The 16,749-nt window shown below is 41.1% G+C and overlaps 1 protein-coding gene across 8 annotated transcripts in view; it reads left to right on the plus strand.

The window, feature by feature from the left end:
- Positions 1-16,749, plus strand: part of CTNND2 (catenin delta 2) — a 640,288-nt gene that overhangs the window by 346,182 nt on the left and 277,357 nt on the right. For all 8 annotated transcript variants that reach the window (XM_038129852.1, XM_038129853.1, XM_038129848.1 and 5 more), the window contains one exon: positions 12,028-12,200. In XM_038129852.1, coding sequence (XP_037985780.1) covers positions 12,028-12,200 — 173 coding nt within the window. The remainder of the gene's footprint in view (positions 1-12,027; positions 12,201-16,749) is intronic.

The raw sequence follows: 16,749 nt of genomic DNA on the forward strand, positions 1-16,749 counted from the left end.
AGATCTGTTCTTGCTCACTGCATGTATTTCAGTCCTGGTCTGCAGCATATTCAGGAATTTCTCTCATTAGTAATAGAACTCCAGATTTTTCCTACTGTCAAACATTACCTGGTATTGCTTATGAAAGAAGATCTGGCTGGTTTTACATTTCATACAAACATCTGGAGTAATGCTATGCATGAGATGGTATAAAAAGCAAAATACACACAATCTGACATTACCCTATCATGTCAGGATGCTTAAGCTTTGCTATGTTATCTTATTCTATGAGGTTTAAAAAAAACAATCTTCCAGGAATAAAAAAAGAAATATTTACTGTTGGGATGGAATGCAAACGTTTTTTTTTTTTTCTATGCCCTTCAAGTCTTATACTTTTCCACTACTTCTTGTGGACATTTATGGTGCTTTGCTATCCCTTGGAGTAGAGATTTATTATTTCAAATCCTAGAATATGCTTCTGTTTTCTTCTTACAGTATTGGCAGAAGTGTTACCTTGTGTAAAAAGCATAAGATAATCAGCTAATGAAACTAGTTTCTATTTCCAGTTCACTTACTGTTGAAGTGTTTTTCATCTTTCTTTCCAATAGTAATTAGGTCAGAAGGAGAGTTAGAAGGGATATCCTTGTATTTTCCAATTCTATAATGGTATCAGCCTAGTTTTTTTGCATCATTTCTCCATATATATATCAGTTGTAGAATTCTTGGTTGAAAATGAACTTATTCCACACTTGTGCATGCATTCCACAAAATCCTATTTTCCAGTACCTAAGAATACATTCTATAGCAGTACTAAAGACCTTTTCTGTATTTGTAGGTAGAACATAGCCCTCTTAATGCTGATAGAGCATGGCATTGCATATAAATTACTTTCCTTTTTTGTAAAACAGGTTTGTTTTCAGTGTACCCATTTAAGATTTGCTGCCTCTCATCTAAAGAGATGTGTTTGGTTCATAACAAGGGAGCTGCTTGTGATTAAGCATTTAAAGTATTACCATTTATTTCTTCCTTTTAAGTATGCAGATGGTGTTCCCCTTCTTGGCCTCCCCCTGCCTTTTTTTGCCCTTCAACTTTCTTCATTTCTAGGGTATGGAATTCCTTTGCAGCCTTTGCATTTTTTCCTGTAATATAAAGCTACTGATACATTTAATATCTCCTAGAAGGTAGATGTTGAACTATTTTCCTAGACCTATTCTAGTTCTAGTCTAAGATTTGGAGGGAGAATGGCTACCATGCTTATTAATGTTGTTATAGGAGAGCTGCTTGTTATCTTCTATTTAAGGTCAGACTAACAGGGGCCTTGAAAATCCTTCTTTTGCTACAGAATCTGTTTGACCAGTTGCAGCTGACAAGTTGTGTTTCCAACTGCAGATCTTAAGTTTTGCCTTGGTTAAATCTCTTCCTTTTCTAATTAAGATAATGTCTTCTTTTTATGATTGCCACAAAGTTCTGTCATCTAGTTCCCAAGGACTTTCCTTATTGCCCCGTGCCTCTGCATTTCTCACAACTTCCCTGGAGACTAGAAAATGGAGAAGGTCTGTACCTATGTGGCATTGTCACTGCTTTTTGCCACATAGGTACTTGCAGGACCTCCCTTCTGCTCACTAAATTCCTCCACTTCCAAAACCATCCTAAATCATCATGGCAAGAGAGAGTTTCTTCAAAGAATGTTTCAGATGACCTCAAAAATAGGACATAGTGCAATGGAGGGTGTTAAAACAGACAAATAAGTGTTCTTTACCCTTCTGATTTGGAAGGAAAGTTTACTCCTCATTCTAGGTGGAGCAGTTTAATTCTGGGAGCAGGACTTGGAAAACAGGATGTACGAGTGAGATGCCAAAGAATTTAGTATCACCAGGAACAGGTCTGTCCACCTTGTCATTAACTAGCATCACCTCTTCTCTAATGCCAGATACTGTGGAAGGACACGAGCAGGTTACCATCAGAAACTCTCTCTTGTTATGCTGGTTTTTTTTTTTAATTATCCATTCCTTTGCAAAATGGGGCAACAAATAGAACTCAGCTTTAGGAGGGGTTGGCAACTGCTTAGTCAAAGTACAGACACTTTAATGAACTAACAAAAAAGTGGCTTGTAGGGTAAGAATCGATATTTTGCACTCAAACTAAATGACCTGGGAGGCAGAAGAAATAAGTAAGTGATGACTTTTTGGTATTTGAGATCCTTAATTAGGCATATACTAACCATTAGGAGGTGGCTCCTCTCAATGGGATGTGAGGCACCTCAACCTATTACCTCTGTAAATGAATGTTTAAAGGACATTAAAGGAGTTTTGCCAGTGTTTTTCTTTCAACTGTTGTTCAAATGAGCAAAGCAGGTTGAAGAATGTGTGAAGTGATTAATTACACTAATTAAAAACACTTTATTTACACTTACTCTATAATTTATCATTACTACTTTTGTCAGTTGATCGAAGGTGAGTGAAGTGTTGTTTATAATTGGTATGGGAGCTAATTAAATGGTCGTTCAAGCACGTTTTGGTCTATTTCCTTTGTCAATTAGAACTGGCGTCGTAATAGATGACTGACCAAATGGAGATGTATAGCACAGTAGTAGTGCTACACTTGACTACTTACTTGGAGAAGCAAATGGGAAGCCAACTGAATTTAAATCTCAAGAAGAAAAAACCCTTCTCCTTTCACTTGCCTGCTATTTTTGTTTGTAAGTTCATATGAAAAACTCAGGTAGCAAACATGCAATTACCTCACGGAGGGTGACTAGGTAGACGTTTCTGTTGTTTGTACTGTAATTTTTTTAGCCAATTCAGAGGTAATTATTGCATAGATTTAGAATGCTGAATTAATCATACCAATATTTTGCAATAATATAGCTCTGTATGTGACTTGTCATTATCTGGTATTTATTTTATAATGGAAAAACTACCAGATAACGTATTATTGAATACTTGTTCCACACTGAATTCTGCTCTGTAGTGTAACACATTAATCCTGTTTCATAAATCAGCATTTTTATATGTTTTTTTTGTTTGTTTTGGAGATTGACCATATTATACAGTATTATCTTGAATTGCTAAATACTATGAAGCTAAAATGGTTGAAGTATTCCCTAAGATACTGTGGTCTAAGGATTAGAAAATGGGAGCAACTTTTCAGATGTTTGACAGGCAGACACTGGGGATAGATTGTCAGTGATACCCCCAAGAGAGCAATTTCTGTTGTTTCTTTTTGGGAGTTCCTCCTTTACAAGAAACCCACACTCATCTGACTATTTAGCTTTGTGACACAGCAATGGTGCTACAATGTAACAGAAAAATTATAAAGATCTCTGAGTACGTAATAGAGTTAATCCACTCTCCTGCAGCCTTAACTTGCTCTCCTGTAGTTTAAATATGTATCACAAATACTGATTGTACTTAAATCTTATCAGACTTTCCCTTGGGAAACTGTCCTTAAGAAAAAAGGGGTCCTGCTAGGCTGGACACAGTTAAAGAAGGAAATCTTAATGGCACAGTAGTAGGCCATCCTTATATGCCAAAAGATGAGCTGATGGGGAAGAAGACCAGCCTGGCTGAAGAGGGAGCTTTTGCTGGAACTCAGGGGGAAAAGGAGAGTTTATGACCTTTGGAAGAAGAGGTAGGCAACTCAGGAAGACTACAAAGATGTCATTTGGTCATGCAGAGAGAAAATGAGAAAGGCAAAAGCTCACTAGAACTCAATCTGTTAACTGCTGTGAAAGATAATAAAATGTGTTTATATAACTACATTAACAACAAAAGGAGGGCCAAGGAAAATCTCCATCCATTATTGGATTTGGCAGGAGGGGGAGCATTGCCAATGCCATTATTGGATTCGGGCAGGAGGGGGAACAAGGTTGAGGTATTTAATGTCTTCTTTGCCTGAGTCTTTATCAGAAAGACCAGTTATCCTCGGAACAGTGAGACCCCTGAGCTGGTAGACAGGCATGGACAGCAGAACAGACCTGCAATGCAGGAGGGAGTTGTGAGCAACCTATTGTGCCACTTAGACACTCAAAAGTCTATATGGGGCAGGATGGGATTCACCAGAGGGTGCTGAGGGAGTTGGCAGAAGAGCTCACCAAGTCACTCTCCATCATTTATCATCAGTTATCATGATGGTTTACCAGGGAGGTCTCAGATAACAGGAGGTTGGCAGATGGGATGCCTGTCTACAAGAAGCGTTGGAAAGAGGAACTACGGGGCTGTCAGCCCAACCTTGGTGCTGGGGAAGATTATGGAACAGATTATCCTGAGTGTGATCACATGGCACATACTGGACAATCAAGGGATCAGGCCCAGCCACAACAGTTTTAGGAAAGGCAAGTCCTGTTCACCAAGCTGATCTCCTTCTAGGATCAGGTGACCTGCCTTGATTATGAGGGAAAGACTGTGGATCTAATCTACCTGGACTTCAGTAAAGCTTTTGATACTCTCTCCCACAGCATTCTCCTGGAAAAACTGGCAGCCTATGGCTTGGACTTGGGTTAAAAATTAAAATGATGGCCAGACCCAAAAAGTGGTGGTGAATGTTACTGCATCCAGTTGATGGCCAGTCAGCTGTGGCCAGGATTGGAGCCAGTCGTATTTAATATCTTTATCAACAATCTGAACAAGTAGATGGAGTGCACCCTCAGAAAGTTCATGGTTGACAACAAGTTAGGCAGGAGTGTTAATCTGCTTGAGGATAGGCAGGCTCTGCAGAGGGATCTAGGCAGGCTAGGATCAATGGGCCAAGGCCAGCTGCATGCCGTTCAACAAGGTGAATGCCAGGTCCTGCACTTTGGCCATGACAGCCTCATGCAGCTCTACAGGCTGGGGGAAGAGTGGCTGGGAAGTTGCCAGTGGAAAAGGACATGACAGGGCTGGTTGACAGCTGGCTGAGCATGATCTAGGAGTGTGTCCAGGTAGCCAATGGCATCCTGGCTTGGACCAGCAATAGTGTGGCCAGCAGGAGCAGGGCAGTGATCATCATCCTGTACTCAGCACTGGTGATGCCACACCTTAAATCATGTGTCCAGTTTTGGATCTCTCAATGCAAGAAAGACATTGAGGTGCTGGAGCATGTCCAGAGAAGGGCAGCAGAGCTGGTGAAGGGTCTGAAGCACAAGTCTTATGAGGAGCAGCTGAGGGAGCTGGGGTTTTTTAGCCTGGAGGAAGAGAGGCTCAAGGGAGACGTTATTGCTCTCTACAACTGCCAGAAAGGAGACTGTAGCCAGGTGGAGGTCAGTCCCTTCTCCCAGGCAACCACCAACAGGACAAGACTAAATGGTCTCAAGCTGCACCAGGTGAGGCTCAGGTTGGTTATCAGGAAGCATTTTTTTCACTGAAGGAGTGGTTAAGCATTGGAAGAAGCTTCCCAGGGAGGTGGTGGATCCCTGGGGGTGTTCAAGAAATGGCTGGAAGTGGCACTTGGTGCTGTGGTTTAGTTGATAAAATGGTCTTCAGTCAAAGGTTGGACTCGATGATCCTGGAGGTCTTTTTCAACCTTAACAAATCTATGATTCCATAATATGTTTGTTTTTAAAACATCACTCGTGATCTGGTAGTATCAGAAATATTAAAAATTTAATAGGATGAGCTTCATTGCCCCCCATCTCTAATCAATGTCAGTATACTGAATCAGTCTCTCAGCACTTAGAAAACTGCTTATCTTCTGACACTGGTAAGCTCCTTGGAGCCCAAGTTCCTACTGGCTTTCTTATATGAGGTACTGTTCTGCATATGACCACCACGGGCTATGATTCAGGTGAGCTCTGCTACTTGTGTGGTCACTAGAAAAGTTCTTACCCTAAGGTGAAAGGGAAGAAAACATTCAGTGACTCACCAGCTCTGACTCTCTAACAAGATTCCTGTCTTTTCAACTACTGTTGGTGCTGATGCCTATTTTTTGTAATCTCTCAATGAAGCTTCAGTCAGCATTAATGACTTTTCATTGAATCAAAATTCAATGTGTTGATGCACTTTGGTCTTTGTTGGTTTTGGTTTGATTTGGTTTTTTTTTAACTAGAACAGTATAAGCAGATACTGGGAAGTATCTTAGTATTTTGTTGTTCTGCTATATTTAAAATATTTTTGCTTGCAAACACTTGCCATTCAAGAATAATTTATTAAAAACATAAATAAAAATTAAATTTTTAGGTTGTGATTTTGTTTCCTTGGTTTGATTTTTGGTTTTTTTACCCTGAATGATATAAGAAGGAAGAGGACATGGTCTGAAGAGTGCAGAAATGACAGGCAAGATATTTTATTTTCAGAGAAAATACTGCTTTTGAAAATTAAAAAGACAAATGTTTTCATAATTTCATTTTTTTCTTCACTTTTGACCCAGTCATGAATTATAGTAGTACTTGGATTCTTTGCATCACTTTGCTTCCCGTAATCAGCTCCTACTGTGAGGTCCTTGAATTAATAATAGTCTCATCATTTAAGACCACTCACTTCCTTAGTTTGGTTTTTAAATAGCTACACTGCACCTTATTGCAGCATTGTGCATTGCATTTTCAGAAGGAAAAGCAGGGGCCTGCAGGAATCCTGCCAGTGCAGATCCCTGTCCCTCCCAGGCCAGGGGGCACAGCTCAGTCCCCGCTGTGCCATGGGGCTCACCCTGCAACCCTGGCCTCCTGCTTCCCCCAGTTCCCCCTTGGCAGAAGCATGCAGATGCTGTAGAAGCTCTCTCTCTGCTGTGGTTTGTCTGGAGCCTGGAGCTTACCAGGTGTCGCCACATTTCTCTTCACAGAGAAAAGCAAGGCACAATTCTTCCCAGAAATATTTCTGGGTTTCACATTCTCTGAACCTCAGAGAAAGGAAAAACATTTCTTATAATTTGCTGTGCCTGTGTTTGTGCCAAAGTAGAATGCAATATGGAAATTGTTTACCCAAAGTGATGGTGTTTTGTTTCCTTGGCCTATCAGGGCCAAGAGTGTGTGTGTGTGTTGGGACTGTCAGCTGACAGTCACCGGATTCTGTGCAGTTGTGTGCGGAGTTGAGTGCTTGGCAGATTCAGTTTAGATGTAATAGAGTGTAATGTAATACAGAGTAATATAGTATAATAAAGTAATTAATTAGCCTTCTGATAAGATGGAGTCAGATGCATCATTCTCTCCCCTCATCGGGGTTGCCTGCAAATACTATAACCAGGTTACACTGATGGCCACATGCAGTGCTCTCAGTGCCAAGAACCAGGCTCATCGTGCAATGTCAGACTGTTTTGTCAAATGCAGTGTCAGAGGCAGGAAGATGGCAAGTGTGGGCTTCAGTGCTGCTCTGTTTGGTAAGAGAGCACTGCCTCTGCTCTTATTCCCCATTTGGCTTGAAGTGTGCAAGGTACTCTCAGGTCTTCCACTTGTCTTAAATTAGTAAGTTTTGAAATACAAAAAATAATAGCCATATAATAACCAGCATAACTGGCAGTAAGAGGGGTGGGTAATATAAACTAAGGGAAAGGAAAAGGCTTCACGGAAAGCCCCCTCCCCTGGCTGCCTGAATGGGACACTCATTTTCCTCTAACCCTGTCAATGTCTGCCAGCACTTGAGCCTCCAAACCACAGAAGAAATTCCTGTTTCCCTTCTCTGATCCTAGAAAGGTCCTCTGCTCTCCATCACCTCTGAAGTTTCTTTGTGGGTTGGCTCCCTGATGTAAGCATATCCTCCATGTACCTCTGTTCTCTTCTTGCCTGGTCTTCTCTGCGCTCCAGCAGCTGTCCTCCACTTAAGTGCAGTTTGTGTCCCAAGCAAGACACCACCCTCTCCCTCCAGCTCCTTTCTGAGCTGGGTTACAGAGGCCAAGGTGAGCAATGTAGGGAGGCTTCCACACTGCTCTGCTCAAGGATAAGAGGAAGAGGAAGGTATTGTCTGCAGTATCTGTCCTCCAAACTGGAGACAAGTTAGAGCTGATTGCTCTGCCCTGCTCCATCATTTGAGTCAGTCCACAGAGGAGTCTCTTGCAGTATGATGGCTCTGACTCAGTTTCCTGAATTTTCACTCTTATCTCTACTATTTTAATAAAGGAGGAGAATGGCACAAACTGAATCATAGAAAAACTGGTACTGTCAACCCTAATTAATCCAACATCAATATTCTTTCACAAGGAATTTTTTTTTAATGTAGTGGTGAAAGTGTAAGAGAGAACAGGTATTTATGTCTTCCCCATAGCCTCAAATGGAAACCAAAGAGTACAAAATTTTAAAGCAATACTACAGATCATCAGTATCTGCTACACTAAATCTTATGAAGCCCGAAGTGTTTGTTTTAAATGGAACAATTGCAATAATTATGTCTTATTAAGGGAACCAGTAAGACTGAATTGTGCTCACAGTTAACTAGTGATTTCCAGTGCATAGCAAAAAATTGAGAATTTCCAGCTGCCTTAACTCTTCTGAAAGCAAATGAAAAAGAGTTGGATGAACAGAGTTTAAATTGAAGCCTGGAAGAAATGATAGATGATTGTCAAGAGCTATCAGTGTACGGGACACAAACAAACTTCTCTTCTAAGTGAACTGCAGGCTCTTTAGAAGGTTTGGTTTTACCTTCAGATTGAAATCTCAGGAATGTTAATGAGAAAAGCAATCCATCTTTTCCCTATCAGACAAGGTGGGACTGCTTGTAGTCCCTAAAAAACAAACTCATGTTTTCTCATGGTCACTTTGATTGATCTTAAATGTAGTTTCTAGTTTGTATGCTTGATTTAGGGCTTTGCTATTTACAGGTGAGCAACCACTACTCTATTCTACACTTGCTTGGGCTTATTTAAAATTCTAGGCTTATTTAAAATATACATCTGTCTCTCTGAAATTACTTTGTAATTATTGAAATGTATGTTCATTTTAATTGTTCATTACTGCTTGTTAAGGTAAAAAATAAAAACTGATAAATAAAACCAGTATTTTAGTGAACTTCAAACTATGTATGCCAAACTTTTTACATTCTTTTTTTCAAGGGGTTGGATAAGTTTCTTTAAGTGCATGGAAGTGTTTAAACTAAATGGTGCAGGGAAACCATGTATGTGTTTCTAGTTGGCAATGTAAATCCCCTAGTGAGCCACAGTAATATGAAAGCAGCACTTGAAAGCCAGATGCAATGAAAATTTAAACATATTGCATTCATAGCATGTGATAGTTTAATCATTATTTAAGCTTTAGAAATGTCACAGCATAATTACTTTCAGAATGAGTACAAACACTTTCATGCACAAAAATTGCTTTCTTCTTGCAACTTTTGCTTCTCATGGGAAACTTATGCCTTTGTGAAATTTCTGAACTTGATCTTGTTCATCACTTGATCACAGAAAAATTCTCAGTGAAAATTCAGAATCCAAAAGATTGAAATAAACCTTACTGATCTTTTTAGAGCTAAGCATGTATTTTCTTTATGCTCTTAAAAAAAAAAAATCTGTGAAAGTATTTCTTTCATTAAAGAAGAAATTTTGCAACAAAACCAGTTAAATTGAAAACACTAAATAAACGCTATTTGCAGAGCCAGGGAATAGAAAGTACCAAAGGCTGGATTTATAAGCACCCATAGAGGATTAAATTCAGCTCTCCTGTGGATGTGATACATTTTTACTGGCCTCAGAGCATACATAGAGCTCTACCTCCTTCTGTACTTGTAAGGAAAACACAGGGACCAGAACCTAGGTTCTAAATTTGTCCTATATCTCGAATGTTCTGATGAACGCCATTGATTTTGCAGTATAAATTGTGTTGATATATGAAATAGTGTCAAAATCCCAGTCTACATTTAGATGCAAACACATCCTCTTTACATAGCCTACTACGATTTGTTTATAATATGGGCAGTTCAGGTTGGATTTGGAAAATAGCAGTTATAATGGTTCTGCCATTTCAGAGAAATCGGCTAGAGGAAAAAATACTCTCTGTGTAATTTGGGGGTGGGGTTGTTTGCACATTTTCTAAGTGGAAATCTTTTTGGAACAGCTTTACATCCTCATAGCAAAGATTTAAAGGTCATAAAAACTGCCTTTGTATCAGGAATGTACTGGAAGTTATTTCTGGTAAATTCATTGGAATTTTTCCATTGTGAGTCTGTTTAAAACTGAACTTACCACATGTTCTGTAGGAGCAAAATCACTGTAATCATTTCACATCTCTTAAGGCTTGTGTCACCTTCTGTGCTCTCATGAGCTTGTTAGTGCTAACCAAAAGATGAACCTGTCATCCCTGTGGAGCCACTGAGTGTGCTACACATGACAGCTGTTGGGTTGAAGGTAACCCATGCAATGGCCAAGGTATAACCCTTTTTCCTCCTCTTGTATTTCACTTCCTGGGCCCAGACACTGAAAGAGACTAATATCAGTGAAGACAGAGAGAGGATTAAGTGTGTATTCTTTAATGTAGCTCTCTGTGTATCATAGAATGACAGAATGGCTTGGGTCAGAAAGAATCTCTAGGATCATCTAGTTCCAACCCCCCCAGGGACATCTTCATCTAGAGTGGGTTGCTCAGGGCTCCATCCCACCTGGCCTTGAACACTTACAGAGATGGGTTATCCACATCTTCTCTGGACAACTTGTGCCATTGCCTCACCACCACAGGGAAGATTTTCTTCCTAACAGCTAATTTAAAGCTACTCTGTCAATGTGAAACCATAGTGCTGCCACGACATGCCCTTATAAAAAGTCTCTCTCCATCTTTCTTGTAGGTTCCCTTCAGGTGGTGGAAGGCCACAGTTAGTCACCCTAAAGCCTTTAACTTTTCCAGACTGAACAATCCCAATTCTCTTAGCCTTTCATCATAGGAGAGGTGCTCCATCTAACTTAGTGGCCCTCCTCTGGGCTTGCTCCAACAGATGTTCTTCCTGTGCTGGGATCTCAGATCTGGGTGCAGCACTGCAGGTGGGGTCTCAGCAGAGCAGAGCAGGGGGGCAGAATCCCTCCCTCCCTCCCTGCTGGCCACGCTGCTTTGGCTGCAGCCCAGGACAGGCTTGGCTCCCTGGGCTGTGAGTGCCCACGGTTGGGTCGTGTCCAGCCATTCCAGCACCCCTGAATCCTTCTGGGCAGGGCTGCTCTGGATCTGTAGATCCTCCAACCTGGGTTGATACCAGGGTTTACCCTAGTCCAGGAGCAGCACCTTGCACTTGGTCTTGTTAAACCTCACGAGATTCCCGTGCACCCACTTCTCTAGCTTGTCCAGGTCCCTGTCAATGCCATCCCACCCTTCAGGTGTGGCAACTGCAGCACTCAGCTTGGTGTCATCTGCAAATTTGCTGCAGGTGCACTTTATTCCTGTGTGGAAAAATTGGGAAGTTTGCTATGTGCACGTGGTAAGCAAAATCACTTGTAGGTGAACCTAATGAAGATGAGAACACATTTTAGTTTCACAGACCTACTAAATAACTGTGGAAAGTGCTCATGGTCCTGACATGCCCTTCAGTCTGGCAGCCCCAGTTCAGGCTTGCTGCCTGTACTTGGCTCTCCTGCTATGCAGTGCTGTGGGGGGGAAGATAAGATAGCTGAAAAATAGTTGTCAAAGATCCACTGAGATCAGGGTGTGTCCTGCATGATGAGAAGAGCAATTAATATTTTAAAGGCTGCCATCCATCCCTACAGGCACCAAAGTATTACATCACTCTGTGTACAGGACAGTGGCAGTAATCAATAGATCTAATGTGCTGGGGGCTCAGGGAGGGACAAGTTAGCATTTCCCAGGCAGAATGACTGGATATAATTAAGAGAAATAAACAAGGCTTATCCTTAGGGGGAAAAACCCTCATCAACTATTCTGAGTTGAAAAGCAGGAGTTCTCTACCAAATAGTATGGTTGGATTTGTTCAGGCATAGAATTTCTTCACCAGTCAAATTGATACATTTCTTGCAAAGAAAGCAGTGTGGTCTGTTGTTTGAACGTGATGACTGAGTGGTAAGGAAACAAAGTAATGCATGTATTTTTATTACTGAAAAGTCAAATTCTGAAAATCTGAAGGCAGATACATCTGATAATTTCAAGACTCACTTGACAGATATTACAAGTATGCTCTTTCACTGAGGCTTTCTGACTGCTCTCAAATCCTGTCCCCACAGGGCCCAGCCTCCTCTCCCAGAGTGCACTCCAGCTCAATTCCAAACCTGAAGGATCCTTCCAGTACTCAGCCAGCTACCACAGCAACCAGACCCTCGCCCTGGGCGAAACAGCATCCGCCCAGCTCCCGTCCCGCAGCAGTCAGGCCAGAGGTGCCATCCAGAGCTACAGCCAGGTATGTGTCCTAAGCAATCGTGGTCTCTCACACCTGAAATTGTGTGGAGTAGCTCCCAGGAAAGAGCTGCTTGGTGCTTCCCACACCTGAATTTCTGCCTTTACTTTCTGTCTTGTTCAACACACCTGCAGCAGGGTGGAGTTACCATCTTGATTTTTGTACATCTCTGGTGGGTTGACTTGCATAGTAATAAAGTAATCCTGATTAACAAGGAGATCTGCATACCAGATTAACTTACTTGCTTGCATATATATTTTGGTAATAGCATGTTCAAGCATTTCGTTTTCAAAGCAAATTTCTGTGCCTGTGCTGATTAGGAGTCCATCCTAAAATCTGAGACCTGCCAGCATTGCCACATTACTGAAAGCAGTAAGTGCCAGGAAACAGAAACAAAGCCAGGCTGACACCAGATGTGAAACCTGCCTGGGATACCATACATCACATGGTGCTATGGCCTCATCTCAAGTGTAGGAAACATTTTTTTTCACCACATACAGTAGGACTGTCGCCTCTACATTTGAAACATTTTGAAAGATTGTCTCAGATACTCAAGAAAACTTGGTAAATCCCTCTGCCTGTCTAAACCATCTCTCCTGGCTCTGACATGTAACCCTCTCACCTTCTGTGCTTTTCACTGTGACATCAAAGCCTCTCAGGAGAAAGTTAAGCTTCACTTTAGGCAAGACGCGTTCATGCCTCTGTACCTAAACAAAGTCTAACTGGGTTGTGTCAGTCAGCACTGGTTATTTTCTTTGTTTAGATGCTAACCATCCTAGCAAAGCAGATCATCTCAGTGTGATACCAGGACATTTTGCAGTTCAGGATTCTGTAGAAGAGAGTAGTTATTTGAATTTCAAAGCCTTAAATTGCTAAGAGATTTCAAGTATTAGAGTCATTGCACAGTTTGTGAGATACTGAGAGACATACAATATTCTATTCTCTCAATTTTCTCAGAAAAGCTCCCTATTCTCTAAGACTGAAAAATGAAATAAAGCACAGTAAAATTAAATTTCAAATTTTGTAGGTAAAAAAAGAGTCCAAATATTAACCCAGCACTGGCCATCAGTGAATCATGTCCCCAAGTGACACATCTGCATGTCTTCTAAATACTCTCAGAGATGATGACTTGACCACTCCTTCAGTGAAAACAATGCTTCCTGATGTCCACCTGAGCCTCACCTGGTACAGCTTGAGGCCATTTCCTCTTGTCCTGTTGGTGGTTGCCTGGGAGAAAGGACTGACCTCCACCTGGCTACAGTCTCCTTTCTGGCAGTTGTAGAGAGCAATAATGTCTCCCTTGAGCCTCTCTTCCTCCAGGCTAAAAAACCCCAGCTCCCTCAGCTGCTCCAGACCCTTCACCAGCTCTGCTGCCCTTCTCTGGACATGCTCCAGCACCTCAATGTCTTTCTTGCATTGAGAGATCCAAAACTGGACACATGATTTAAGGTGTGGCATCACCAGTGCTGAGTACAGGATGATGATCACTGCCCTGCTCCTGCTGGCCACACTATTGCTGGGCCAGGCCAGGATGCCATTGGTCTTTTTGGCCACCTGGGCTCATGCTGGCTCATGTTCAGTTACCTGTATCAGCACCCCCATGTCCTTTTCCACTGGCAACTTCCCAGCCACTCTTCCCCCAGCCTGTAGAGCTGCATGAGGCCGTCATGGCCAAAGTGCAGGACCTGGCATTCACCTTGTTGAACAGCATGCAGCTGGCCTTGGCCCATTGATCCCAGCCTGCCCAGACCCCTCTGCAGAGCCTGCCTATCCTCAAGCAGATTAACACTCTCAGCCAGCTTGGTTTTTTTCTGCAAACTGATTGAGGGTGCGCTCCATCCCCTTGTCCATTGTTAAAGATATCAACACAGATCCCTTTGGCATTCCACTTGTGGCAGGCCACCCACTTTATGAAACCTTTCACCACCATTCCCTAGGCCCAGTCACCCAGACAGTTTTTTACCTAGTGAAGAGTGCACCCAGCCATGCCATGGGCTGCCAGTTTCTCCAGGTGAATCTTGTGGAAAATCTGGAGTTGTGCTTTTTTGAAAAGCATCATACCCTGGGGGTTAGCCTGAAAGACTGTGATGCAGTTTTTAAGGAGGCTGGAAAAATAAGATGATGGAAGTGGAGCAGTTTATGGGAGCAACAGAAACAAAAACAAAGTAGAAGTGAGAGGGGAAGGAGAATCTTTTTTAAAAAAAAGGCAGGAAGGAAAATTGTGCAGATTTGTAAAGGTTAGAAATAGCAATATTCTTAATATAAATTCTATTTTACTCATTGATAGAAAAAGATGAATTTATGGAGGGGGAAAAATTAATGACCTAGATTTTTTTTTCATTGAAATTACACTGATCAGACATTGCTTAGATCTGAGAAGCTCTCATGAACCATCAACTTCAGAGAGAACTGGTTTCCTTCAGAAAGGTAATTAGTAAGTTAGAAAGGCAGCATTTCTTATCCTTTGTTTTTCTTGGTATGTGAGGACAGAAAATAGATTTTCTTTTTAGTTTCATATACATTGGAGGATAGATATTCCTGCAGGAAAATAATTCAGAGAACTTAATAATTTTTCACACCGTGATGCTGCAAAAGATGCCTGACAACTTCAGATGAATTAAAATATATTTTGAAAATACTAACAAACTGCCATATAAACTATTAATTAATACCATTAGAAGTATATAAAAGGGGTTTTAAAAGAGGTAAACAGGAAGAGGAAAATTCAAAAGTCAAAATTAAAAAATTCTGAATACGACCATTGCTGATCCCACAATTGCAGGGAAAAAAAAAAGTCAATCCTAAGAATTGTTTTGCTATACCTGTTATAATTAAAATAAGCCTCAGGAGCTGAAGCTTCTCAGATTGTGATAATTTCCTTTGGTATTTGTGTGCAAGGAATATAGCTATCTCTCAACATGAATGATAGTCCAAATGCTTGCAAAAAAAAAAGTAAATAGTCCCAAGGCCAGCTGTGACAGCACGAACAGTTTATGAAAATGCAGTTGTATAAAAAAGAGAAACTAATTAGTCTTGAGACTTCCTGTATAGTGTTGCAAAGTGCAATCTAACATTTTTGTCAATTTGGTGGAGTTCATTATAGATCATGGAGTTTTTCCAGTGCTTTGCCGACTTTAGAACACAAAACTTTTATCTTCTAAATACTACTGGGACAGGATTTCTTAGCAAAAACTGCTCCTCTGGCAGGGAATTACTCTGCTTCCCCACTGAAAACTGCTTTTCAAACTCACTGTCCAACCAGGTTTAGTGCAACCTTGAGAATGATCATCTTACGATGTAGAGATATCAAAGTAGTATTAAGTATAGCATTTAAAAAGAGTGGTTTTCTGCATGCTCTGCCATGTGTTTGCAAGGGGACAGGAAAGGAAGTTTATGTTCTGGATGAGGACTTGTTTAGCTGTTGGTAATGTTGCAGTCTTATCAGAGGCTGTGGCAGCAACACAGGTAAATCCCTACTGTGTATTATCCTGTGCACCTGTGCTTTTGCACAGAATAAAAATACTGAATAAGCTGGCACAGAATAAAAACAAAAAGTATATGGAAATTAAAGGCGATTAAAAAGTCTTAAAAACCCATTTTACAGTTAGTGTTCTAACTTGTCTCCTTTTCCCTAGAAACAAGTTTGTCAGACCACCACACCTCACTAGCAAATGAGTGCTAGAATGCATTAAGTTTTTAAGCAGAAACTAGCCACAAGGTAACAGGCTGCTTGACAATCGACCCAGATAAAAGCTACAATAAAGATTTCCCTTCTGGTAGGTATGGCCAATGACAATGTGTTTAAAAACAAATTCCAAATATAAGAATTTTTCTGTCATAAAGGAAACAAGATGAAATCTTAAGACAGATTACTCTTATTAAAGCACTCGGAGAAGAATTCACTAGTAGAGATGATGGCAGTGGAAATCTGCAATGCTGCTTTGATTCTGCCATAGGTAATGACTGCAGCATTCACTGCTGTTTTAAAACCAGAGATGGATCATCTCTGGACACTCTGAAAAGATCTCACACAATTCTGTTTGTGGATGTAGAAGACTACAATTACCTACCTTCATCTATATGTATGACCTTTGAGAGCAGGATCAGGTAGGCTGACAAATTTTCCTAATAGTGTTGGAATTTTGGAATGGAACAATGGAACAAAATCAGGAGAAAGAGATGGAATAGGCCATATTTGAGGGATCCAGAGGTATAGCCTGGCATCACTATTGTATAAGAGCATTTGAACATAGGTAGCATCTTTCTAGTCAGGTCAGGAACTTACAAATTACATTAAAGCAGTCTTGCAGAAGAAAGGCCCTTCTATAGGTCCCGGCCAAAGACTGAAGGGTGCATTCCAAGACTAGAGAATGTTATGCAATTTCCATGCCCTCTTCTTCCCTTTGTAAGAGTGTTGATTGAGGCATTGGACCACAGCAGAGTGATGCCTTGAGTGAAGTCTTATGGAAGGTTCTTTGGGCTTACAGGAAAAAAAGTAGCCCTCAACAGACTGGCAAGTCTAGCAGTCTCTGAAAAAGCTCAGAGCATCACT

This window comes from Motacilla alba, chromosome 2, assembly GCF_015832195.1.
Source record: "Motacilla alba alba isolate MOTALB_02 chromosome 2, Motacilla_alba_V1.0_pri, whole genome shotgun sequence".
Lineage (NCBI taxonomy): Eukaryota > Metazoa > Chordata > Aves > Passeriformes > Motacillidae > Motacilla > Motacilla alba.